Source organism: Mauremys reevesii, linkage group 3 (genome assembly GCF_016161935.1).
Source record: "Mauremys reevesii isolate NIE-2019 linkage group 3, ASM1616193v1, whole genome shotgun sequence".
Lineage (NCBI taxonomy): Eukaryota > Metazoa > Chordata > Testudines > Geoemydidae > Mauremys > Mauremys reevesii.
In genome coordinates this window covers 164,424,620-164,451,469 of record NC_052625.1, presented here as the reverse complement: position 1 = coordinate 164,451,469, position 26,850 = coordinate 164,424,620, and the positions used below count along the sequence as shown (strand labels likewise).

General features: G+C 44.0%; 1 protein-coding gene across 1 annotated transcript in view; it reads left to right on the top strand.

Moving 5' to 3' along the window:
- Positions 1-26,850, top strand: part of LRRC1 (leucine rich repeat containing 1) — a 112,208-nt gene that overhangs the window by 12,372 nt on the left and 72,986 nt on the right. Inside the window, exon 2 of the mRNA XM_039532289.1 lies at positions 6,458-6,575. Coding sequence (XP_039388223.1) covers positions 6,458-6,575 — 118 coding nt within the window. The remainder of the gene's footprint in view (positions 1-6,457; positions 6,576-26,850) is intronic.

The window sequence follows — 26,850 nt, the reverse complement described above, 5'->3', positions numbered from 1 at the left end:
AAGACAGAAATAATCTTGGAGCTTGTTTCTTGGGAAACAGTGAAGTCCCATGGTAGTGTAAGAGATGAGGCCTTATCCTTTTCATAGAGGATGCTGATAATCTATCTATGGGTGACTACTTTACTGCTTTAGGCCCAACTGCACTCTATGTAGGGAAGGTCAGCCTCTTATCTTTGGTTGTGACGCATCCTACATCCATGAATGCTGGCTTGCGGCTTTCTTGCCTTCCTTTTATTTTGCTCCTGAGATATATATATTGATTGGCTGGAGACTTCCTCCTCCTGGACATATCTTGGAAAAGTGGAGAATTGCCAGGTGTCATTCAGTTGTTCTTTCAGCCGTGCAGATACACAGGTAGTCTGTAAACTGACTTTTAAGAAGAACGAGTCTAACTTTCAGACTGTTGATTCATTTTTATCTGAACTTGAAGAGACTTTTTTCAACAGAATTTAAATTACGCATTAGGCTTTTTACTGGCCTTCAGGGGTTTGGCAGTCTTTTTGCTGTAAAAGTTCTTTTAACGTTTTTCAGTTTCGTTTCTGCGCTTGGAATAAGCTCCAAAACTAGTTTAAAATCCGAGGTTAGGTTGGACATGGTAAGTGCAGTTGGCACAGCTCCCCACACTTTTAGAACTTAAAATTCAAAAATAACTACTCTATCGAGGATTACTAGTTAATATTCATTTTCTTATTAGGACAAATAAGCACTTGAAATGACACTATCTTTGTATATTCTACAGATGAAATTATGCTTTTAGCAAAGCTAATCAATGGCATAGATTGCTTAGTATATTAATATCTACACAAAGAACCAGTCTCACTGTCTGCCATATTTTTTAAATGTATGCAATCCTCTTTGACTTAAAATTGGAGGCCAGTAATCTTGAAAAACATATACCATTTATTAAAACTATATTTAGATGGACTCTCCAGCCCATAATATATGTAGGCTTATAAAGTTAGTCTGAATTTCTGCATGCAGTGTAATTTGTAACTGTATGTTCAGTGTTCTGAAAGAGTCCATGCTGATAATTGTTTTCTTCTGTGAAAATTGTGTCTTAAGGTAAAGATTTATTTAATTAAACTTTACATTTGAGCTGACTGCTGGCATGACATCACTTGTGATGCCAGCAGTAGAGGATTCCAGTGTCGAATAAAAAAAATCGGAAATAAACCCACTGTAACAGTTATTTCCCTCTTCTGATTATTTTAACATTCTTACCCCTAAGGGAGTTCTTTGCCACTGCGCATGCACAGAATGTATGTCCCCCACAGATTTCTTTGCTTCCCCATAGAAAAATGACTTTCTGACGGAGAAGCAAAGGGAAGCCGTAAGAGCAGTCATATGACCCTCCTCAGCAGTATGTTTCAGGTGCCCAGGGCAGCCAGCAGAGAAGTAAATTGCTGTGGAGCAGGGGGCAGGACTGGAGAAGACGTGGCTGGTGGCTCCTATCCTGCACCGGGCTCACCTGCTAGTCCCAGCTGGGCTAGGAAGGACGGGACTTCGTCTTCCCCTACATGGCGTCTGGGGCCACATCAGACCCACCACCAGATTTCACCCCTAGCTGTAGGAACCTCTGCAAACTCTCTTCTCTCTCCCCCTCCCCCTCTCCCATCCCCTTGTGCTTCCTGCACCCATCACTTCTCAGCTGCAGGGGGAGGGATCACTGTACAGGGAGCTGCTCCTGCATCCACCAAGCCCCTGTGCATCCAGACCCCTTCGTACCCAGACCCTCCCACCGAGCCTCATCCTCTCGTACCCAGAACCCCCCCGACGAGCCCCACTCCCCTTGCATCTGGACCACCCTGACAAGCCACCCACACCCGGATTCCCACCCTATCGAATCCCAACAATCTATGCTTCCCACACCAAGACACCCTCCTCCCCACTGATCCTCAGCCTCTTTCACCTGGACCACCCTGCAGAGTCCCATTATCATTGCACCCAGAACCCCCCAATAAGCGCCTGTGCATCCAGTTCCTGCAATGAGTTGCCGTCACCCAGATGCCCTACACAGAGCCCTCTCAACCCACACCTGGACCCACCCTCCCCCCCAGCTCCTCGACACTTGGATCCTGCATTGTTGAGCCTATCTGCCCATATCTGGTGCACCTGGCACAGAGAGGCAGGGCCCTGGGGTGTTTCTGGGGCAGGCCTGGCTCTTGTTCTGTGTCAGGGTTGGGTGCAGCCTCTCCGCTGAGTCCATGTCCGGGGGGGGAGCCGCACAGTGATCTCCCATCTCTGTGCAGCCAGTGGCCTGTGCTCCCAAATGCCATGCTGGAGCCTCCATATTTATTTGACAAATAAAATTTACAGTATTTTGCAGACTTTTAAAATATTGTGTGCGGAATTTTTAATTTTTTGGTGCAGAATGCCCTTAGGAGTAAATCATTCTGCAGTTTGATTTCCATCATCCACATTCAAAGTGATGCTTGCTCTTTCACACTTTATCCCTTCAATGATATGTTAAAACTGTGCTGCATATCACTGTTTGTTTGGAAGAGGATTTATATCTTTATTTCCCCCCCACCCCTCAGCTTCAGCCCCATGGCAAGCTGATGCAATGTTCTTAGTTACAACTGCAAAAAATGTAAACTATGTTAGATGTTTTACCATCCTAGTACAAAGGTGCTCATACGGGTTATACAAAATGTTCATAGCATAGATATGGTATGACAAACATGCATTTAAAGGTATCTGTAATCTCAAAGATTGTGAGATAATTTGGAACAAATGCCTTTCCTTTTAGCTGTCTCTTCAGAGAGTTCACCAAAACTTCCTTTGGCTTCTGCCTGTTTGCCCAGAGAAAAATTTGTGGTGTGACAATGAGTTTCAAATCCTCCTTTTTCTGGGGCAGCGCAAGAGAAGAATAAAATAGTTTGAAAGAAAATGATTCTAATCAGTGTCCTTATAATTACAGAAACATGAACTGCAAATAGAAGATTACTCAGAACCTGAAGGCTTTTCTCGTTTTAGTGGCTTTCATACTTTGGTGTTAAAAATTGTTGCCTAAAATTAAGCTTCTAAATAAGTGGCCTGAAAATAAGTGTGGGTTTATGAGCGTAACTAAAGGCCCCCATTTAAAAAAAATTCTTGTTCAAATTGTTGCTCAATTTACTGTACATGAGGCTTTTTATTCTCAATCTTTTCTTCCTAAATCTGTAACTCCTAAATGCCTATTTTTCCTTTTTAAAGCTGTAGCTGCCTTAAGACAGGGAAAGTTTGACCTCTGTTCAGTTATTCTGTGCCTTGATACTTTAATTATAGGCACTATATGAAATAGTAAGTAAAATAAAAGTTCCAGTGACTTTCAAATATCCCCAGCAATATGTTTATTTTTTGGATTTGAAATTCCAGGCTTTATTATCTGAAAAAAAGTTGACACCAGAGCTATGTTACGTATAAAATTCTTAAGAGGCTGTTTGAAAATAAACTTTTTAACTGCTTTCCTCCCCTCCTCCCCCCTTCAAATGAGGCTTAAGTTTTCATCAGATACAACACTGAGCTTGCAACTTGTTCATAGCCTCTTCATGGCAACTTACTGTGGATATAACTGGTGGCGTTTCTTGAAAATCAGGCCCTAATGACCTTTCTGAGCTGCATGCTGCTAGTGGTGGCCTTCCTGAAGGAAGATGTTGCTTGTGATGTTAAGCATTTTGGTCAATCTGCTGAGTCAAAGGGAGATTATAAACTGACTTTCACATGGCTTCAGTGTGGTTGTATCATTGAAAAGAACACTTAAAGCAGCCAGCTTCAAGAGTGTTCTTTAGCCTTCCATTATCTATGTTTTGTTACTAGCTCTTGCTTTCATCTGCTCCTTATTGTTGTTCAGGCAAGGGATTGAAATATTCAAGCAGGATTCTAGTGCATTCATGCTCTGTTTTCTTGCAAGAAGGGAGCAGTCAAAGAAATCCAGCTGTGTGTGTGTGGGGGGAGGGGGCGGGGGCAAGTTGCCCAGCAGAGAAGTTGAAGTTTCATCAATCCTTGTTAGAGACTGACTTTATTTATTTGTTGGTTCGCTTGTTTCCAGGTTCAAGAGGACCAGTTATAATGTTTGCCATGAAAGATGTCATTAAGGAGTGAATGTTTGGTGTATAATTTTTTTTGTCATGAACATAAGGATAAAAATTGATTTACAAGGTCTTAAGGTGTGGACTGTAGCTAGTCAGTGTCACAAGTGATCCTCCCCCCTTCCTTTGCAGCAAAATGAACAGTATTAGCATTGAGCTTTGAAGTGTTCCTCCTAATATAAATCCCTACAACACAATGCTGAGCAAAATGGATAATGTTCCCTTTCTTTTTTTTTTAAACTGAGAATTCTTTCACTAAAGAAGCTGTATTTAAAAAGTGTTGCCAAAACACATGCAAAGAAGTTGGATCTACAGTCAAAACCATGCTGTTGCAGCATATTGTGAATGCTGGGTAGACACTGTGGTCTGGCCCCCATTCAAATATCAAGAAATTATTATGTTGCACTTAGGTTCCTACCAGAGAGCTTTGTGAATAGAGTCAGACTATTATGGTAATTTAGTAATGAGCCAGGTCTATCACATTACATGTAGCAAATATTTAAAGCAATATGCTCTCTTGATGAGTGTAACGTGCACGTGTGTATAGATATATAGATATTTTAACTAGTAAATACTGCTATTTTGGCCACTAACAAACAAGTGGCAGAAGTAGGGGTAGCTCATAGACTACCGTAAGGCTTCAGTGAGCATTGACTGTGTAGCTCTTGCTTAACTATAAATAGGCATTATCTGAAATTGGAATAGAATCCACTAAAATTGGAACTGAAAAATGATTTAGGCCTGTATAAAAATGGTTACACCAACTTTAAAACTGTTTTTTTTACATTTTTATAGTTTATCATGTATCTAAATATTGGTGTTGCCTCCTCGACTGGTGCGTAAAATGGAAATATAGTTTTTAGAGAATTTTAAATGTATGAAATTTAGTTCACTTTGGGAATAGTAACCTGGCTAAATATCTTGTAACTTGTTCCAGGTTAACTGGTCATATTTGGTCCTTATACGTTTTTATATGGTGTTTGCAATATATATAATAAACACTGTGTGGATGAGGCGTTCTCAAATGTTCCTAGTGTGCACTATATATTAATAGCGTCTTGTGAACCATCTCCTCTTCCATATGTAATTGTGTGCACCATATCCCTTCCCATTTGCTGTAAAATCTCCCCATAACATGTAACTTGATACCTTGGAGTCAAGTGATATCAATATAGTTTTTGTTTTAGTCCTTCATTGTTGCACAGTTATATTTCAAGGGAGTTCCGGATGTTTCTTGGCTTCCCATTGAGTAATAAAAGGTCAGTTTTATTAGTGATGAGTCTAGTATTGTCAACCTTGAGGGTTAAAAAAATCATATGTCAGCCCCCCCCCAAAATTAGATTTAAAAAAATAAAAATTGGGGCTTTTTTATTTGCCATCTGTGGGTGTGTTTATTTTTTATTTTTATTTTTATTTTTTTTATCCTTTAGAAAACACTTGGTCCATGTTTTCACTGCAGCCATTAGGGCTAGAAAATCTTCTAAATGAAAGCTGAGATTCTTGTGTAATCACTTGAGTCCAGGAGCTGGAGCTTAAATAAAAACAAACCCCTCCAAATCTAAATATCATAAGACTTGCAATAAAATTTTGAGTTGGCAACAGTTTTTTCTTTTGTAACGCCTTCTTCTGAAAAGCAATTTTCAAAGTAGAAAATTGTAATATCCAAGTCCATAGCTATCACAAGATAGTCGTAGAGATGATGTTTTATTGACTTGTGTGAGTGAGCACAATATTTCCCTACAGTATTAAAACTATGGGAATGGAACTTGCAGGCTTTTGGAAGTAGCGAGTTCTCTTTGTGCTCTAACCATCATAATTGGGATGTGTATATCTGTGTATGTGAATAGCTTTTATAATTAATATTATACTTTGTGAGATCAGAATAATGCTGACTCTGAGATGTTCTCTGAGAGAGTTGCTGAATAAAATAATACCAAAATAGTATTTATCTAGAAGTGTAGTCAGCAAACTATTGCTTAAAAGCAAGCCTCTGAGTAGCAATTAGGTAACTGTCTAGCCATTATGAATGTGTTGTGATTCATAATAGCTAGAATTTTATACATGTTGTGAAAGCTACACTAAACTTTATTTTTCAAAAAAGAGTCCTGCAAAGTCTATTCACCTTTCATAGCAAGGTCAGTACAAATACCTAGATGGAAAGTGTTTTCTGTAGTTCTGAAAAGAATCTGACCTCTTTTTAAGTTACTTCTGTACTTGCTTTTTATCAGACTTAGTTGAATAAGATGATTTGTGAGGCAGTCCCTGGGATTTTAGATGTTTATATCAACCAGTGCTGCTGTCCCTCCAAGAAACTTGACACATGTGAACTTAAACAAGTTGCAAATGCATTATGTGAATAATAATTAATATGGGATTTTCTTTTTCAGCCCTTTTTCCAGCTTGTAAAATTACGGAAACTTGGACTCAGTGATAATGAAATTCAGCGGCTCCCTCCAGAAATAGCAAACTTTATGCAGCTGGTGGAACTTGATTTGTCTCGAAATGGTAAGCTAGAGTATTCATAGACTTGTTTGGTTCTGCCCTATTTACTGTACACAGGAGAACCTCAGAGTTACAAATACCGCAGGAATAGAGGTTGTTCAGAACAGTGAAATGTTCGTAACTCTGAACAAAACGTTAGTTCTTTCAAAAGTTTACAACTGAACTTTGATTTAATACAGCTTTGAAACTTTACTATGCAGACCATTTTACTGCTTTTAACCATTTTAATGTAAATGATACAAGTACAGAAACAAAAAAAAAAAAACAGGAGTACTTGTGGCACCTTAAAGACTAAGCTCACGAAAGCTCATGCTTAAATAAATTTGTTAGTCTTTAAGGTGCCACAAGTACTCCTTTTTTTTTTTTTTTTTTTTTTTTTTTTGCGGATACAGACTAACACGGCTGCTACTCTGAGTACAGAAACAGTTTCCTTACCTTGTCAAATCTTTTTTTAAAACTTTCCATTTGTTTTGGTTTTTTAAGTAGTTTACATTTAACACAGTACTGTACTTGGCTTTGTGTTGTTGCTTTTTTCCCCCCGTTACTGCTGCTGCCTGATTGTGTACTTCCAGGTCCAAATGAAGTGTGTGGTTGACCAGTCAGTTTGTAACTCTGGTGTTTGTAACTCTGAGGTTCTACACTGTACTGTGATTCTCAATATGCTACTGGGGTCTTTGTATGGCTCCAAAGCCTCTAAATACCCTGCAGAATGTGCTCCTAGATAATGCACAGTTTTCTGGAGTGCTAGACTGAGTGTGCTATGCTTCAGTGCTAAGGGGAGCCAGCAGTAGAACTATACCATTAGAGTACTGTTCTTTTTTCTACCCACTCCTTTCTGAAAGGTTAAATACCGTTGGTTGAAGGAATACTTTATTTATTTATTTATTTATTTATTTATTTATTTATCTATCTATCTCCTGTCTTGCTCTGTGTGTGTCTGTTTGGTAAGGTTTTCAAGCACAGTTTATAAATATACACCTAGAAGGCAGAGACCAAAATGAAAGATGTGAGAGAGAGCCCATCGATGTACAAAGACTATGCCCTGGTTAGATGTCCATTCCATTCCTCATCCTCTTCCGTGTGTGTCCCCCTAATCTTTTGTTGTTGTTCCTCGCTGCAAGTAAAAAGCGTACCGTTTGTTGTTGAGTTCTTGCGCTTGCTTCAACTGCTGTTCCTGCTTTTCCAAGCAGTGACAGTGAAATTAGTGTGACTTGTCAGCTTTGTAGCCTGGTGATCCCTTGGTAAGCATGGGAGATGTTTAGGGCCCCCTCTCAGCAGCTTGCTCCCCGGATGGATTAGGAGCAGCAGATCAGTGTTTAGGACTGGAGCATGGTCTCTTGTTGCCTGGGCCAGCAAATATCAGGAACACTGCAGAAGCAACACACCAGTCCCCTGGGCAGAGGGGTCGCGCTCAGTGATACGCTTCTGGTTTAGTGAAGGAACAAGAGCCAGTTAAGTGCAGAGGCAGTCATGTATATCCTTTTATGTCTGGAGTGTTGCTTCAGTGTATACTCATGAAAATTGCCATGTATGGGGGGGACGGGGACAAAAATGTACCTGAATATAAGGAGAAGGAACACTGAAGAGCTAGAGAAGTGAAGTAAAACTGTAAGGGAAATTTGTATTTTGTTTCCATTTGTAGAGTCACTCAACCTTTCCTTTTCTTCTCCCCTTCTTCCCCCCCCCCCCCCATACCTGCCTAAACTTTGAATCCTCATGTGAAGGTATCAGGTGATTGCAGTCTCACCTAACCCCTCCTCTGGACATTCAGTAATGAAATGCAGCCACTTCTGACCCCATTCCCAAAAGAATTACTGCAAGACTTCCACTGTACTGCATCATTTCATGCATATTCACAAAGCTTTGTAGGAAAGAGGCGCTGTGATTGAGCAGGAATTATCTGGGAACCCGAAAGAATGCATTCAGTTGGTTAAGAAATTGCATTGTAAAAATGGTGTATATGTCTATGTGTTAATGCCATTGGCTTTATGTACAGCGTTTGGCTGTGTAGGTCTGCCAAGAGATGGCAGCCTTTAATTCCAAAGGAAACAGTACTTTGGCTCAACTCTGTTTTTTCCCTGCAAATGAATAACTGACTGCAGAAAAACTGATGAAGCAGAGCCATTGAACATTAAGCAGCCTGATTTCACTTGGAAGTTGGCATGAGAGTTCAACTCTAACAAGAATGGATAGTGTGAATGAATGTTTGTGTGTGGAGGGGGGCTGGTTATAAAATACTTCCTTGTGCAATAACTTGTGAAGTGATGACTTAGACTAAAGTAGGTTGCAGGAAGCAATTTCTCTTGTACATCCAAGGTCCAGTCTTAATCACCCATTTTATTGTGCTATTTTCTTGTCTTCCAAGTTCATTACCTGAAATGACTGGCTTAACTTTCTTCAGTTTAATACAGTGCATGTAACTGCTTACAACTTAGTTGCTTTTGTCAATCTAAAAAAACCTTGTGTAAGGATTCTCACAATATTCTAAATATCAGTGTGTTTTGTGAGGTTCCTAGTTCTGTTCTTCAGAACAGCTTTACTTAGGAGAGAATCTCAACATGCCTAAGGTTCCTCCTACCCAGTGACTCTGTTAATCAGTCTTTGCTATTTATGTACTCAGCAAAAACTGCAATCGTGTGTTTCTTTCAGATGTAGAAAAACAGCTCTGCTTGTGAAAACATGACCTGCTGCATGTATAGGGAAGTGTGGTGATGACATCTTAACTCTGGGCACAAGAGATCATTGTTCTGTTCTTGTCCTAGCACCCTAATGGTTTTCATTTCTGACCATCCTACTTCCTTCAGAGATGGAATACTAATACCAGTTCATTAAATTACAGTTACCACTGCTGACCGTTGTACCGGACTATTTCCCACAGATAAAATGGGATACTCTGAATGTTCTATCACAGGATGAGGTGGAGGAGAAGTTACTGAATGAACAGAATGCTTCCATCCTTCTCCATCATAGAACTAATGTTTCTTCCTTTCTCCCCACCCTTCAAATGATAAGCTGAGGGCAACTTTACATATCAGAAATGTAGACTACAGAACTGCATTGCAAATCGAAAAAGGTGTGTAAAGAGCCAGTGGCATCCCCAGCAGCAACAAATATAACTTGCAAAATATTTTAAATGCCAATATATAAGTGAATTGCTACATGCAAGCAACACTTCATCATGCTGTCAGCAGTGTGAGTCTGTCTCTTATGTTGGCACGAAGGGAGGAATGCTACTCAGTGGAAGCTTTGTCAGGGATGGTGAAGATCCATTCCCTGCTGCCTTTGCTCCTTGCTCTTTATTACTCCGTAGAAGTCCCAGCCCTCCTGTGCTTGCCACCCAAGTACCCGATCTCCTTACTCAATATACATTGTACTAGGATTTCTGGGACTGAGGGACATCTTATATTCCCCATGGAGGTAGCAGCAGCTGAGAAGGAGGAATAATAATAAACTCCAACAAAGGACACATTTAGTACTTCAGAAAAGATGTCTGTGCAAACGTAATCATTGTACATGTGGGTTATCCCTGCATATGAGACTGGAAATTTAGGAACTTTACACGCGGAATTAAGCTAATGTACAGTGGACTGAGTTTACTTCTGAATGAGAGCATCCACACAGGAGTCTAAGGATATGCCTATACTCAAACAGCTACAGCTGCACCACTGTAACGCTTCAGTGGGAACAATCTCATCTCCAACAGAAAGGATTCTCCTGTTAGCGTAGGTAATCCACATCCCGAGAGGCAGTAGCTAAGTTGATGGAAGAATTCTTCCATTGACCTAGTGCCAACTGCATCGGAGGTTGGGTGGTCTTAGTTACATCTCTCAGGAGTGTGGATTTTTCACACCCTTGAGAGACGTCGCTATGCCAATATAAGTTCCCATTATAGACTGTCCCTAATGTGCTTTAAGTAATACACTTTAAATTCACACCTTTAATTCATTTGGTTTAATTTCTTTGTAGACAAGCCTTTAGGATTCTTGAGTTTGACTGACAAAAAGTTGCTCTCCCTGGTGTGGGCAGGGATTCCTGCTTGTTTAATTGACGCAGGAATCACTTCTCTTCGGTACCAATGTTTCTCCAGCATGTTCGGCACCATGTCAGCCCATTTCATCTTTGGCCCCTTCATATTCCAGCGAGGAGGAAGATGAGGAGGAGGGTGCCTTCTGCTGTGAGGAGGATGGCACCGCCTATGCCATTCCCCACTCAGTGGGCCTACTGGGACCCCTAGGGACTATATAGGAGACAGTACCCCAGGCCCCCAAGACCCTACAAGGAGAGGATTAGATTTCCCCCACCATCCTCAATGACTGCACCATCAGAGCCCCTTGAAGAAGGCTTTGAAGAACAGGAGGTGACCCTGGAACAGGACATGACACTAGCAACTAACATTTCTTCTTCTTCTTCCCAGACAAGGCCATAATGCCACCGCCACCCACATTTCCAAGAGCTCTTTAAGAGAATCACTGATTCCCTAGAGATCCCTCTAGAGGAGGTCCCAGAGTTTCAACACAAATTACTGGACAGTTTCCAAGCATTCTCTTCATCGAAAATTGCGCTTCTGATAAACAACACACTCATGGAGTCGGCTAAAAACATGGCAGACCCCGGCTATGATACTTCCCACTTTCAAGAGAGTGGATAAAAAGTACTGTCACCTCAAAGGAAATGGACTTTTTATTTTCTCACCCCACATCAGATTCCTTAGTGGCTGATGCCATCAACCAATGAGGCAGGCAGCACCAATCCAGATCCACTTTGAATGACGACGAGTAAAAACAGTTAGGACTCTTTGGCCGCAAGGCCTATTCATCAGCCACTCTTCGATTTCAGATCGCCAGTTACGCTACTCTAATGGCAAAATATGTCCACACGAACTATTCCAAACTCTCAGATTTTATTGACATAATTCCATAAGACTAAAGAGATCAATTTAAAGCCATCATTTCAGAGGGCCAACTCCCAGCTAAACCATCTTTAGATGCGGCTGACCCGGCGGCAGACTCCACGGCCACTGTCCTAGTTATGCATCAAGTTTCGTGGCTTCACTTGTCTGGCTTCCCAAAAGAAATACTGTCTATAACAGGTACCATCACAACACAGAGGGAAAAGCTTTTTCTGGATTAAGAAGTAGTGGGAGTAAAAGAACAGTGGATGGAGGTCTATTCTATACCTCAGAAAACTCAGCAAAATTCATCTACTGGTTCACAATGGTCACATTAGCAACAATAATATCAGCACTGGAACAAGGGGACTGGTTTTTCAGCCCTTGACCTACAAGATGCTTATTTTCACGTAAGCATACATCCTGCACACAGGAGGTTCCTCAGATTTACTCTGGGGACAGAATATTATCAATACAAAGTTCTGCCTTTTGGCCTTTCGACAACAGTGTGAGGTTTTTCTCCCCCACCCCCCAAATTCTTGCGGTAGTGGCAGAGCACCTCCATAAGCAGGGAGTGACAATATTTCTCTATATGGACAATTGCCTTCTAAAAGCACCCACAGAGCGGCAGATGCTATAGACATTCTGCACAGGATAATCGCCCTCTTCTCGTGGCTGGGATTCCAAGTAAACATTGACACCCATGCAGAAACTGGACTTCAACGGGGCCTATCTTGAAGCTCTAGAGGCCAAAGCGTCCCTACCACCAACCAGATTAGTTACCATAGTCAGTCTGATCTTCACAGTACTGAATAGCCCACAGATATCAGTGCAGACCTATCTCCAACTATTAGGTCATATGGCAGCAACCACATCCATAGTATGACACACATGACTTCACATGCTCTGCATTCAGGGTTGGCTAAGAACTGTCTACATTCCATACAAACACAGCCTGAACAGGCACCTCACTGTGCTGCTCAAAGTCAAAGACTCTCTACACTTTTGGACCCAACCCCACAACACGTGTGTGGGTGTCCCTTTCATGCAGACTCAACCCTCAATGCTTCTCACAACAAATGCCTCCTTGATGTGGGGCCCACCTACAACATCACACAATTCAGGGAAGATGGTCTCCCTCTGAGACACCATTACACACAAACCTCTTGGAATAGTGCAGTCTGCAACATGTGCTTGCACTTCCTGCCCTTGATCAGGAACAAAACCAACATTGCTTGCATGTTTTATATAAACTGACAGGGGAGCAAGATCACGCTTCCTGTGCAGTGAAGCCAGAAAACTATGGAACTGATGTATCCGCTACAGTGTCAACGTCTGCCTCGTATCTCTCCGGATGTCAAAACACCACAGCAGATACAAAGAGGAGGGAATTCTCTCAGGACCATGAGTGGAAGCTAAACAACACGGTTCTGCAGAGCATATTCAGACACTGGGGTCACCCATTCATAGACCTCTTCATGACATCCCAGAATTACAAATGCCTGCAATTCTGCTCAAGAGCAGGGTTGGGGTTCTGATCCCTGGGCAATGCCATTCTTCTCAAATGGGATGTGCCTCTGCTATACGTGTTTTTCCCCCATCCCCCTGCTATCAAGGATAATACACAAAATTAAGAGGAGACAAAGCCAAAGTCATATTGATAGTCCCCCCAGACAAATTTGGTACTCGTACCTTTTGAGGATGGCGGTATGTGCACCATGCACTCTTCCACTTCTGCCGAATCATCTATCGCAAGATGCTGGACAGGTTTATCACCCAAACCTGGAGAGGCTTCGCCTGAGAGCATGGCTCCTACATGGCTCCATCACGACGAACTGACCTGCTTGGAATAGCTGAAAGACATATTGTTGAACAGTAGAAGGATAACCCACACGCAGTACTTCATAAATGGAGGAGATTCTCCATCTGGTGCAAAAATAAACTATCCCGAGCCATTACCGCCCCCCTTACCAATGATTTTAGAATACAGGCCAGAGTTCTTTAGTTGCAGCATATCCCTTAGCTCGCTCACAGTCCATCTTGCAGCTATTACAGCCTTTCATCACAAGGTAGACCCTCACCAGGAGAAGCGGCATAAAGAAAAAGAAGAGGAAAGAAGACCATAAGCTTTATGAGAGATCTGTATTTTCCCTTCCTATCACCAAATGCTTTCTTAGGGATATCAGAAACGTCTACCCTGAAATATGAGTACCTGCCCCACCTCGGGACTTGAACTTGGTAATACACTGCCTTACTGGGGCCCCATTTGAACCATTAGCAACATGCTAACACATTTGTCAATTAAGGTGGCATTCTTAGTCACTATCACGTCTGCCTGACAAGTGGGAGAATTAGGGGTCCTCTTGGCACACCCACCATATGCCATCTTTTTCAAGGATAAGGTCACCCTAAAACCTCATCCTAAATTTTTACCCAACCAATCCATCTTTCCTCATTTTCCCCTAAACCTCATGGGAGCAAATGGGACTCAATATTTCACACTCTGGACATCAGATGTGCACTCACATGCTACTTTGAGAGAACCAAGACCTACTGAAAGTCACTGAAACTTTTTATTTCAACTTCGGAACGATCTGAAGGTTTTTCCTTTTCCAAGCAGACTGTCTGAATGGATTTATGGATGCAGTCACCTTTGCTACCAACAGGAGGATATACAACCCTCAACAAGGATCCGAACCCATTTCACCAGGTCCTTATTAACCTCAGTAGCCTTTCTCAACAATGTACCAATCATGGACATCCGTAAAGTGGCCACCTGGGCATCCGCATACGTGGTCAGAAAACACTATGCAATAGATCTGAGTTCACGTTTGGGCGAATTGGTAGGACTTGGTGTATTATCATCAGTTACCCATGCAACTCCAAAGCCCCTTCCATCGACGGAGGGGCACTGCTCGACAGTCATCTGAAGTGGAGCACCCACAGGGACACTCTTCAAAGAAGAAGAGAAGATTTCTCACCCTGTACAGTAACTGAGGTTCTTCGCACTGATGTTCCTGTAGATGCTACACTACCTGCCCTCTTCCCCTCTACTTCAGAGTTCAATTTCCGGACTGTATGGTAGAGAAGGAACTGAGAGGGGTCTGGTTGTGTGGTGCTAGATCAATGGCTCTCAAACTTTTTTACTGATGACCCCTTCACATAGCAAGCCTCTGAGTGCGACCCACCCCCCCTTATAAATTAAAAACACCTTTTTATGTATATTTAACCCATTATAAATCCTGGAGGCAAAGCAGGGTTTGGGGTGGAGCTTGACAGCTCGTGACCCCCTGAGGGGTCCCGACCCCCAGTTTGAGAACCCCTGTGCTAGATAGATGCTGGCAATGGCACGAGATGGGGAGAGCACATGCATGACCCAGATGAGCACTGCTACTGAAATTCTCCGATCAAAGGTGCAGGGATGTACAATCACCTGAAGTGGAGTACCCACAGTGACACCAATTTGAAGAACCTCAGTTACTTCACAGGGTGAGTAACCTTCTCTTATTATTCTCTCCCCTCACTGTTTTATTACTGCCAAGTATTAGAATGACCTGTTAATTGTGTGTATTTTTAAATGGCTTTTTGTCTAAAAATGGAATCTGAAGTCTATTCTGGACTTTATTTGCAGATGGCCTCACAAAAAGGTGAACAGGAAAGCCATTTGAGTGGTAGTGCTTTCTTAAATATTTAGGTATATTGTTAAGGGAAACCCATTGCTACATATTTAGTTTCTCTCAAACACTCTTGTGCTAATACTGAATATAAGACAGTGAATTTCCCTATTAGAAAAAGTCTTAGTTTGACATCCTCAGCAGGTGCAGGCCCTACAACCTTTTAATGTCACTGTTTGTTTGCCAGTATAGAAGCATGAGGTTGTTTCTTTTTCTACATTGCTTTACTTTTCCCCCAACCCTCCTGGCGCCAGGGACGGGGGAGAAGACTTGAGTAAACTGTTTAAGCAGCATTAACTTAAATTATGTCTGAGGTAGCGTAAATATGTAAGTAATAATTATCCCATTGTAAGGCTGTGTGTGAATGGGGATTTTACAAAAATCATTCCCACCAGTGCCATCCCCAGTCATCTGTAAAATTTCTTAGTGTAAACAAGGCTGTAAGGAGGTACCAAGGAGGAATGAGTGAGTCAGGGATGTGACTGTCAAAGAACAAATAAGATGTGGTAGGCTGATTTCCTAGCAGATCTATGAATATTTTAAAGGTTATTAGGAAACACTTACAGCCTTGTTCCCCCTCCCTCCATCCCTGCTCACTTTGAAAGTTGATTTGCTTTGTCAGAAAGGGCCACAGAACAAACATCTTTTTGATAGTTTGTATTTCAATTAGTTTCCCATCTGATGTTTCTCAGATGTTATTTCCCAGTCTACAGTGCGGACTAAATAGTGCTTTAATGGTTTTTAAGACCTTGTCTACACTACAAGTTTTGTTGACAAAACTCAGCTTTCATGCACAAAACAGTGGAAGTGTACGTACTGCAATGCTCCTCTGCCAACAAAACTTTCCTGCTTTGCTGACAAAATAAAACCACCTCAATGAGAGGCATAGAGCTTTATGTGGCAAAGTTATATTGACAAAGTGTCAGTGTCGACACTGTGCTTGGTTATGTTGCTATACTTGGCCTGTATGTGGTGTTCAGGGAGGGGTAGCACCTCTGGTGTAGGGGCATGTCGTGTCCCTTCAGGGCAGCTCGTCCACCTTTGGTCCCCACCTGTCACTCAGCTCTCACCTGTGGCTCCTAGTAGCTGTAGCATGCGCAGCGGCCACACCCCAGGCAACAGCTTCGACGGGCTGGCTAAACCAGGTTGAGGGTAGCCGTCGGGCATAGACCTTCGGTGAGATGGGGCCTTGTCTATCCCGAGCATGTGAAGACAGACTCCGGTGGATTGAGCGGATGAGACCTTTTGGAATAAGACCAATGGTCATGAAGGTGGTTTCTGCAAGCGACGTGGTACGCTAAGAGCACGGCAAGACGCGAAAGACGCCCTGGTCAACCACTGCGCCCAGCCCATCTCCATCGACTTTTGTCCTGCCATTGGAGCAAGATGGAATCTGGGAAGAGACTATGCGCACCTCTTCCTCACTTTAATCCAATTCACGCGCAAGTCTTGACATCCCTCCAATTCCCGTAAACTTTAAAGTCCTGTGGCGATGGGCGAGCGACGAAGCAGCAGGTGTGGATACACTGGGAGCTGTAGCCGCAGACCTGCACACAGGCAGCTCAGGTCTAATGGTAGTCTTCTTGCTGACCGAAGCAACAGCTGGATTCGGCGTCTACCTGAGTGACTGAGCAGCCCTCTTTAGGACTGCACTGCTCACCTCCGTAGTAAGAGGAAGGGGCTAGAAAAGGTGCCCTAAACATTGTTTGCTTCATAGAACCCTGGCCAGATTACCGCGGCTGGAGGGGATCCCATCTTATGCGGTCGAATAACAAAATTTCAAACAACAAAACGCAAGGTGACACCACTCATTATTGGTACATGGAATGTACGCACGCTTCAAGACACCCCCTCAGCAGATCGACCAGAAAGAAGAACAGCTCTGGTCGCCAGAGAGCTCGCAAGATTTAACATCGATATTGCGGCCCTGTGTGAAACTCGTTTAGCCAACGAAGGTCAGCTCACAGAAACAGGAGGTGGTTAAACATTCTTCTGGTGTGGACGTAGCAGTGACTAACGTCGTGAATCTGGAGTTGGCTTTGCGGTTAAGAATCATCTTGTCCGCAAACTTGCCAGTCTTCCCAAGGGCGTGAACGATCGACTCATGACACTGCATCTTCCACTACCGAGAGGAAAGCGAGTTATACTAATCAGCGCTTACGCACCCACAATGACAAATCCGGATGAAGTAAAGGACAAGTTTTATGAAGATCTCGATGCCCTACTTTCATCCGTGAAGCGCACCGACAGGCTGATTCTACTTGGCAATTTTAACGCGAGAGTAGGATCCGATCACTCTGCCTGGGATGGCGTCATTGGAAAAAATGGAATCGGCAAATGCAACAGCAATGGCCTACTACTATTGAAGACGTGCGGCTCGTGATCTGATCATCACCAATACCATCTTCCGCCTGCCCACTCGCAAAAAGACGTCCTGGATGCACCCACGTTCCAAGCACTGGCATCTCATTGATTATGTCATCGTGCGGAGGAAAGACAGACAGGATGTAAGGGTGACTAAGGCCATGCCGAGTGCTGACTGTTGGACTGATCATAGACTTATCATCTCTAAATTAAGCCTTCACATCAAGCCAAAGAGACGTCCGCAGGGAAATAAAGCTGTGATGAAAAAGATCAACGTCAGTAAACTGAGGAACCCCAACACAGCAGCTTTACTAGTAGAAGATCTCGACAACCAACTCTCAGAGCTGCAATTAGAGGAAACCGTTGAGAGGAACTGGGAACGCTTCCGAAATATTGAGCACTTTTCTGCACTAAAGGTTCTTGGACCCTCACACAGGAAACAGCAGGACTGGTTTGATGAAAACGATGGAGATCAAGGCTTTACTTGCTGAAAAGCACCGCCTTCACCATGCTCATCAGAACGACCCGTCGTCAACAGCTAAGAAAAATGCCTTCAACAACATTCGCGGGACCGTACAGAGCAAGCTTCGTAAGATGCAGGACTCCTGGTTGAGTGCCAAAGCAGATGAAATCCAGAAGTTTGCTGATAGAAACGATGCCAAACGGTTCTACGAAGCCCTTATATCCTTGTACGGACCTCGGCCTTCAGGGAGTTGCCCTCTACTGGACTTAGATGGTGTAACTCTCATTACTGAGAAGACTCTGATTTTACAGCGTTGGGCTGAGCATTTCCAATCCGTACTGAACCGCCCATCTTCCATCAATAATGAGGCGATTGACAGAATGTCCCAGGCGGATATTAATTACAGCCTGGACGTTCCACCATCAGAGACTGAAACCTTACAGGCCATCAGTCAGCTGTCTAGTGGCAAGGCCTCAGGATCTGATGCGATTCCAGCGGAAATCTATAAGGATGGTGGTGCAATGCTTGTTGACAAACTCACTCAGCTGTTCCAGTCCTTCTGGAATCAAGGGTCCATTCCTCAGGAATTGAAAGACGCGTCCATCGTACACCTCTACAAGAGGAAAGGAAATCGAAAAGTCTGTGATAATCATAGAGGAATATCACTGCTTTCTAGCGCAGGTAAGATCCTTGCACGAGTGTTGCTGAATCGCCTGATTGACCACCTGGAACAGGGTTTACTACCCGAGACACAGTGCGGCTTCCGCAAAGAGTGTGGCACTGTGGACATGATCTTCGCAGTTCGACAGCTCCAAGAGAAGTGTCAAGAGCAGAATCGTGAACTGTATACCATCTTCGTGGATCTTACCAAGGCTTTTGACACTGTCAGTCGTGAAGGTCTGTGGCGCATCATGTCGAAGTTTGGGTGCCCTGACAGATTCATCCTGATGGTACGTCAGTTCCATGACGGCTCGTGTTCTGGACAATGGAGAAGTTTCAGAGGCCTTTCCCGTCACAAATGGCGTCAAGCAAGGGTGTGTGTTGGCACCGACCCTGTTCAGCATAATGTTTTCAGCTGTGCTGTCAGACGCCTTTCAGAACAGTTCCTTGGGAATCAGCCTGAGATACAGGACTGATGGGAAACTGTTCAACCTGCGAAGACTCCAGGCTGTCACCAAAATAAAGGAGACTGTGCTAAGAGACCTTCTTTTTGCTGACGACTGTGCCCTGAATGCTGGATCAGAGCAGGAAATGCAAGCTAGCATGGATAAATTCGCAGCAGCATGCGACAACTTCGGCCTCCTCATCAACATAAAGAAAACCGAAGTGATGCACCAGCCAGCTCCGAAAGCCCAACACCAAGAGCCCACCATCATAGTGAAGGGACAAAAGCTGCAAGCAGTGGACCAATTTACATACCTTGGCAGCACCTTTCTCGCGCAGTGACAATTGACATCGAGGTCAACTGCAGAATCGCTAAGGCAAGGTCTGCATTTGGCAGACTGTTGACCAACTTGTGGGACCGCCGTGGAATAAGCCTTGCTACAAAGCTTAAAGTCTACCGAGCAGTAGTGCTAACTACCCTGATGTATGCCAGTGAGACTTGGACTGTATACAGGAGGCATGCTAGGCAACTGAACTACTTCCACATGAATTGCCTCCGCAGACTTCTGAGGATCCGGTGGCAGGATAAGGTGCCAGATACAGAAGTCCTCTCCAGAGCAGGCCTGCCGTCAATTTATACTCTGCTTATGAAAGCCCAGACACGCTGGGCAGGCCATGTTGTAAGGATGCCAGACCACCGCATCCCCAAACAGCTCTTTTATGGTGAGCTGTCTCAAGGAAAGCGATCGCACGGGGGACAAAAGAAGCGATATAAAGACACGCTGAAAGCCTCTCTTAAGTCCCTGGATATTGACATCACCTCCTGGGAAACCCTGGCACAAGACCGATCGACATGGCGTACGCTGATCCATCAAGGCTGCCAGACATCTGAAGCCAGAAGGATAACTATAGCACAAGAGAAGCGAGCACTCCGTAAAGCCAGAGCTGTAAATGTAGTAACAGTGGTGCCCACACATGTCTGCCCGACATGTGGCAGAACATTTCATGCCCGTATTGGCCTTATCAGCCACCTGCGGACACACTGTGGACAGCTCACAACCTGCTAGATGTCAAGGTCTTCTTCGAAAACGATGGACGAACATCATACTTGGCCTCCAGGAGGTGTCCCACAATGCCCATCCTGACCGCTCTGGTCAGCAGTTTGAACTCCACTGCCCTGCATCCAGATACACAGGCATCCACCCCTCTCCCTTTAAAGGCCTGGGAATTTTTGAAATTCCACTTCCTGTTTCCTCGGTGGGAGCAGCTCACATCGCATTTTCCCAGCTCATCATGGTGGCTCCATGCAGCAAACGCTCTCCCACTTGGCGCACACCTGAGTTGTTGGATCTGTTGGCACTGTGGGGAGAGGAGGCTGTGCAGTCCCAGCTCCGCTCCAGCCATAGGAACTTCTATACCTATGGTCAGATTTCTCATGGCATGTTGGATAAGGGCTACAAACGGGACATGCATCAGTGCCTTGTGAAGATAAAGGAGCTGAGGCAGGCCTACCGGAAGGCAAGGGAGGTAAAAGTTGCTCTGATGCTGCGCCAAAGACCCGCCACTTCTATAAGGAGCTGGACGCTATCCTTGGTAGCAACCCCACCTCCACTGCCAAGAAACCAGTGGATACTCTGGTGGGAGTGGACAGTGGACTTAACCGGGTGGACGAAGTTGTGGACGAGGCAGTTCGTTGAGTTGGAGGGCAATGTGGAACGCATGGCTGGGTCGTCTGGTGGGTGTGGTGAGTTAAGACTTCTTTTCCACTCTGGAGGGGTCTAGTCAGTTCCAGCAGTCTGTCTCTTGTGCTCATGATGCAGGAGAGGAGAGCCCTCTTAAATGATATTTTTGAGTTGATGCTGATCAGAGCAAGGAGGACATGTTCAGAGAGGTGCTCCAATCCTCAGAGGCTGAAAAAAAGAGAACGCAGGGAGTGGAGAGAGACCCTGAAGGAAAAATTTAAAATAGAAAGGCAGGACAGAAAGGAGAGTGAGGAGCGCATTGTAAAGGGCCAGCAGTGGATGAGAAACATGATGGAGGAGCAAACAGAGATGTTGAAGTCCCTAATCACGCTTCAGGCAGAATACGTGTGCCCCTTCCCCCGGCTGATACAGAACTGCTTTCCCCAAACTCCTCCCGCACATACCTTGCAACTTCCCGGAACGTCTTGGTACCCTGTTCGCTCCACTCCTTTGGACAGTTTCCAAAATGAGAGCTGGACTTACACACAGCTATAAGAGTCTATGTGCCCTGGATTCTTATCTCCCATCCCACCAAGTCTTTTGTTTGTGTTGTTAATTGGTATTTAATAAAAACAAACTCTCAAAAAGATAAGCAATCTTATAATCTCGTACACGTGGTGGTTGCTCATGGTAGTAATACATATTGTCAGTTTAATTATTTGCTGACTGTAAATCCCAGTCAGGAACCATCACAATTTTCATGCAAGGTGGCAAGTTAACAAAGCATGGCAGAATGCTATGCAGAAAAACACATTACTGGTGCTCATTGTCAAAATGTTGCCTCAAAGCCTCCCTGACTTGAATAGCCGCCTATTATGTCCCCCATAATAGCCATGTATCTGGCTGGTCAAATTCAGCAGTCGGGCGATCCACCTCTGTGCTCCACCCTGGGGGAAACTTTTCACCCTTAGCCTCACAAATATGAAGCATGCAGCAGGCCGCTATGACCACAGGAATATTTTTCTGATTCAGGCCTAATCTGTCATTAAGGTAGCACCAGTGCACTTTTAATCTGCCAAAGGCATATTGGGTGGTCATTCTGCACCTGCTCAACCTATTGCTGAAGCACTCCTTGCTGCTGTCCAGGTTTCCCATGTAAGGCTTCATGAGCCATGGGAGTAAGGGGTACACTGGGCCTCCTAGGATCACTATGGGCATTTCAACATTCCCTACTGGAGTCTTATGGTGTGGAAACAAAGTTCCTGGTTGGAGCATTGTGTGAACATGCACAAGCAATGTAACTATACTGGTTTTTGCTAGTCAATGCCAGTGTTCCTGAAGATGTGTCATGCACCTTCCCAGACCATCCCATGTTGATGTCTGTGAAATGCCCACCGTGATCCACAATTGCCTGCAATACCATAGGGAAGTACCCCTTTCTATTGATGTACTCTGTCACAAGATGGTCCAGGGCCAAAATTGGAATATGCATGCCATCTGTCGCCCTGCTGCGGTTTGGGAATCCCATTGCCGCAAAGCCATCCACTTTTTCACACTTATTGCCAAGAGTCCCAGTCCTTTGTAGCAGGACGCAATTAATGGTCCTGCACACTTGTTTTACTGCAGCCCCAATGGTTGACTTCCCGACTCCAAACTGATTCATGTCCGACCAGTAGTAATCTGGAGCTGCCAGCTTCCACACAGCGATCGCCACGTGCTTCTCCACTGAGAGGGCAGCTCTCATTTTGATGCCCTTGTGCTGCAGTTCTGGGGTGAGTTCTGCACACAGTTCCAGGCAGGTGCTTGTCATCCCAGGCCTGCATAACAATGAAGTCTGACCACTCAGTGCTTGTTTCCAAACCCCAAAGCAATGGTCCACTGTGTTCAGCTGCTCCGTGAATGCCAAAAGTAATCTGGTGGTGTTTGTTTCTATGGCACACAGCAGGTCAGGCAACTCTGATTCCTGTTCAGATTAGGAGCTCATGATATCCTGCATGGCCATCCGCAATGTGTTCATAACAGTGACCACAACAGTAGATAGCAGTACGGTATCCATCCTTTCAGACACAGATGGTGGGCGCACAGTAAAGATGGAGCCGTTGAAAAATGCTACGAAATGCAGTTGGAAGCCCATAGAATGCTGAGACAGAAAAAAACTGCATCATGGGACATAGAGCCCATACTTGTGATGCACTGCAATCCATTCTGCCTTCCCACAAGTCCTAGCTGCAGAAGGTGTTGAGTAGCACAATACCCACAGTGCACTGCTCTCTCTGTTGGTGCTAGAGCACCAACTGGATGTGCTCTGCTGACTGAAGGAGCATTGTGTGAACACGCACAAGCGATGTAATTATACTGGTTTTTGATAGTGAATGCAAGTTAAACTGACAAGCTCTGTAGTGTAGACAAGGCCTAACTCTCTGTCAAATGTGACAATTTTTTAAAGGGAACAGCAAAGATATATCCAGGCCAAACTCAAGTCTTGCTGCAGATCATGAGAACTCTTCACAGAATTCCTGACACTGCCAATATATTTTTTTGACCAATCTTCCTAGGGAAAGTAATATCACTCTCTGTACTAATATGCTTTTTTGGTGTGTAAATACACTAAACTCAAGTGTGGTTTTAGTGGCTTTAAGTATGTGACTATCAGTCTTTAAATTAGATATTTACTTGGTACTCAAGATTGGATATCTTCTTTGAGCCAACATTTAGACGAAGGAATTATGGAAGAAGAAATGCATATTATGTCTAGTTTTAGTTCTGAATTCTGGTAGTGTTCTGTTCTTCCCAGGACTCTGCAGAATTCCTTATTCATTTGCCGCCCAAAAGGGAAAAAAAAATCGCTGTACAAATGATTAGTGGGTCAGAGGGTATGTCCACTAGAGACTAAGTGAATTGGATATGCACTGCTTATTTGTATTATACAAATACCCCTAGAAATGAAAGACAAGAATGAATTACAGTACTTTGCCTAGTCAGTATGCAAGACTAGTAAAGATGGAAATGTAAGTTTTTGTTAGTGATTGGGAGGGAAAAGATCATCTTCAAGACAGCGAGGTCTTGCAGTGGAATTATATAATTAGGGAAGTTAAATAAGGGAGTGAATTTCCAACACAGAATTTGGCTAAAGGATTTTTTTATATCTCTGTGTTGGACAAGATGGCCCAAAAAATTAGCTTCTTATCTTATTTAAGGGTAAAGCCTATAGCTGTATTTCATCTGTGTACTACCGCAAAATCATCTTAGTCTTCCTAAATCCTTCAGTTTTGGATACAGATGAATAGGGCCATACTACTTTGTCATTTCAGAAACTGACACTATTTCACTCCTACCCATCTCAGGATCCAAGACAAAAAATATTCCTATCAAAAAGCTCTCCATGGACTAGTTCAACTCCTACTTTGTCATCACCTCTGTTCATTCATTCCATTTGCCTTTACCTCCTGCCTCTTTAGTATGCCTCAATACACTTGGGCTTCTCTGTGTAATTTACCTGGAACTCCTCAAGGACACACTTTCTTTTCCATCTCACCTTTGAACCCTTCCATCCGTTTCATGTTAGCCTATAATTGATCACCTCTACTTACCTATTCTTCCCTGACATTACTGATTGCTTAAATTCATCACTAACTAGTCTGCAAGACGAGTTTTTTGCTTTTCAATTTCACCCCTTCTTCCTTGTCTGTAGCATCCCTTGTTCTGCCTGTGTAACCCACACGCTTTATAAAGTAGTATCTTGCTGACTTTTTTTGAAGCCCAAAAAAGGAAGAAAAGCAATAGGGAGGGGGAATGGATTTGCATCAGCCATTTGCATCTCTGGTTCACCTGTGTGCGCAGCGGAGTAGGGAACATGATTATAAGTTCCAGAAGAAAGGCATGGCAATAATTGTAAGCTCTTTGGAGCAGGGACTGTCTTTGTTCTGTATTAGTACAGCACCTAGCACAATAGATTCCTGGTCCTTGACTAGGGATCTTAGGCAGTGGTACCAATTGAGGGGGAAGTGGTGAATGCCCTTCTGCCCCCAGGTTTTTGCACTTTTTAAGTATTGGTCCCATGCTAAAATCAGTACAGCTGCTGCCAGAACCAACCGGAGCATCACTTTGGCTGCTTGGCTACAACACCACTGAAATTTGACCCAGCTGCCCCTTTTTATAGTTGGAGGGGCATCTGAGCCAAATATTAGTGAATGGCATTGAAACCTGGCACATGAGGTTGCAGCATCACTCAAATTTGGCCCTGCAGCCCTATCATCCAGATGGAGGGATGGCTGGGCCTAAAAGTGTTGGGAGTCAGTTCCTGTACAGCGGAGCACAGGGGAGTCTGCTGAGAACTCTACTCCTGGCAGCACTGGCTCAATGAAGCAAGTGGGTAAGAGAGATGAGAGACTGAGGCTCCCTGGCTGAGGGAGACCTGCTGCCCCAGTCTGGGGGAGGAGGTTGGGACAAGTAGGACCAGAGCGGGGTCCTTTCTGCATAGTTGGCGGGGACTGGAATTTCCCCCCCTTCCAAATATCTGAATTGATGCCTCTGCTTGTAGGCACTTACCTTAGAGCTTAGTCCATCCCGTGCTTTGCTGCACGTTGGGCTATCCACATTTGCCATCCTTGACTATCAACTACCTTTCTCTCCAGATCTTCCCATTTCATGTTGGGGTACTTGATGTCATTCAGAGCTGTTTGTTTCCATGTTATTCGCGCTCTTCCTCTTTCTTCTTGCATTTTCTGGCTTCCATTCAAGGGCAGTGTTCTCTTTCCATTCTCAGCACATGTCCCAGCCACTGATGTAATCTTTTGTAGATTATTTGTGAGGGTGCTTTGTCCAGTAATTTTTCTGACTTCTTCATTCGTCTTCCTATCTCTGTATGTTATTCCCAATGTTCTTCTCAAACACTTATGAGTAAATGCATCCAGCTTTTGCGTATCTTTCTTGGTAAGTTGCCATGTCTCACTGCTATATGTTGTGATGGTGATAATAGTTGCTTTCTACACATTCAGTTTTGTCTTGAGGCAGATGTCTTTGAGTTGCCAGATGTTTTTGAGTCTTCCAAATGCAGCGTTTTCCTTCCCAATTCTTCTTTCCTCCGAACTGGTACCATCTTGGCTGATGGTACTTCCAAGATACTGTGACAAAGTTCCTCCTATACCTTGGTGGGTCCTGTGCTTATAGGTGGATTTTCTCACCTCACAGATTCACCCTGTGGGTTGGGAAAGAGCCCAGAGACCTTCCCCTCCGGTAGAAGCCACCAGGTCAATTCCTCCTGTGTTTGATCAGGAGTTGGGAGGTTTAGGGGGGGAAACCCAGGCCCTCCCTCTACTCCGGGTTCCAACCCAGGGCCCCGTGGACTGCAGCTGTCTAGAGTGCTTCCTGGAAAAGTTGCATGACCGCTACAACTCCCTGGGCTACTTCCCCATGGCCTCCTCCCAACACCACCTTTGTCCTTACCACCGGACCTTCCTCCTGATGTCTGATAACGCTTGTACTTCTCAGTCCTCCAGCAGTATGCCTGCTCACTCTCAGCTTCTTGCATGCCTCTTGCTCCCAGTTCCTCGCACACACTTCGTCTCCTCTGGCTCCCTCTGGTCTGACTGGATTGAGCCCTTTTATAGCATCAGAGGGACCTTAATTAGAGTCAGGTGCTTAGCAGCCTCACCTGACTCTTAGCAGGTTAATTGGAGTCAGGTGTTCTTATTAGCCTGGAGCAGCCCCTGCTCTGGTCACTCAGGGAACAGAAATACTGGCCACTGGATAAGAAGTTATCTCCCTTCTACTACTCTGCTGTTCCCAACTGGCCTGGGTCTATCACAATACGTAAAATTGTTCACCTTCTCCAATTTCTCATCTTCAATTTTGGTTTCTGTCTCTGTAGTCCCCATTAACATGACTTCACACTTCTTTGCATTGTATGTCAAACCTGTCTTCTCCATTACTTCTACTTGGTTTGTGCATTTTTGTAGTCTGTTGGCATTTTCGTTGATAAGAGCGATGTCGTCAACAAAGTCTAGATCAAATAGCCTTGAATTGTTCCATTTAGGCCATATGTATCACTATCACATTGTTTTAATCCATAGTTGATGACTAGATAAACAAAAAAGGAGATGCT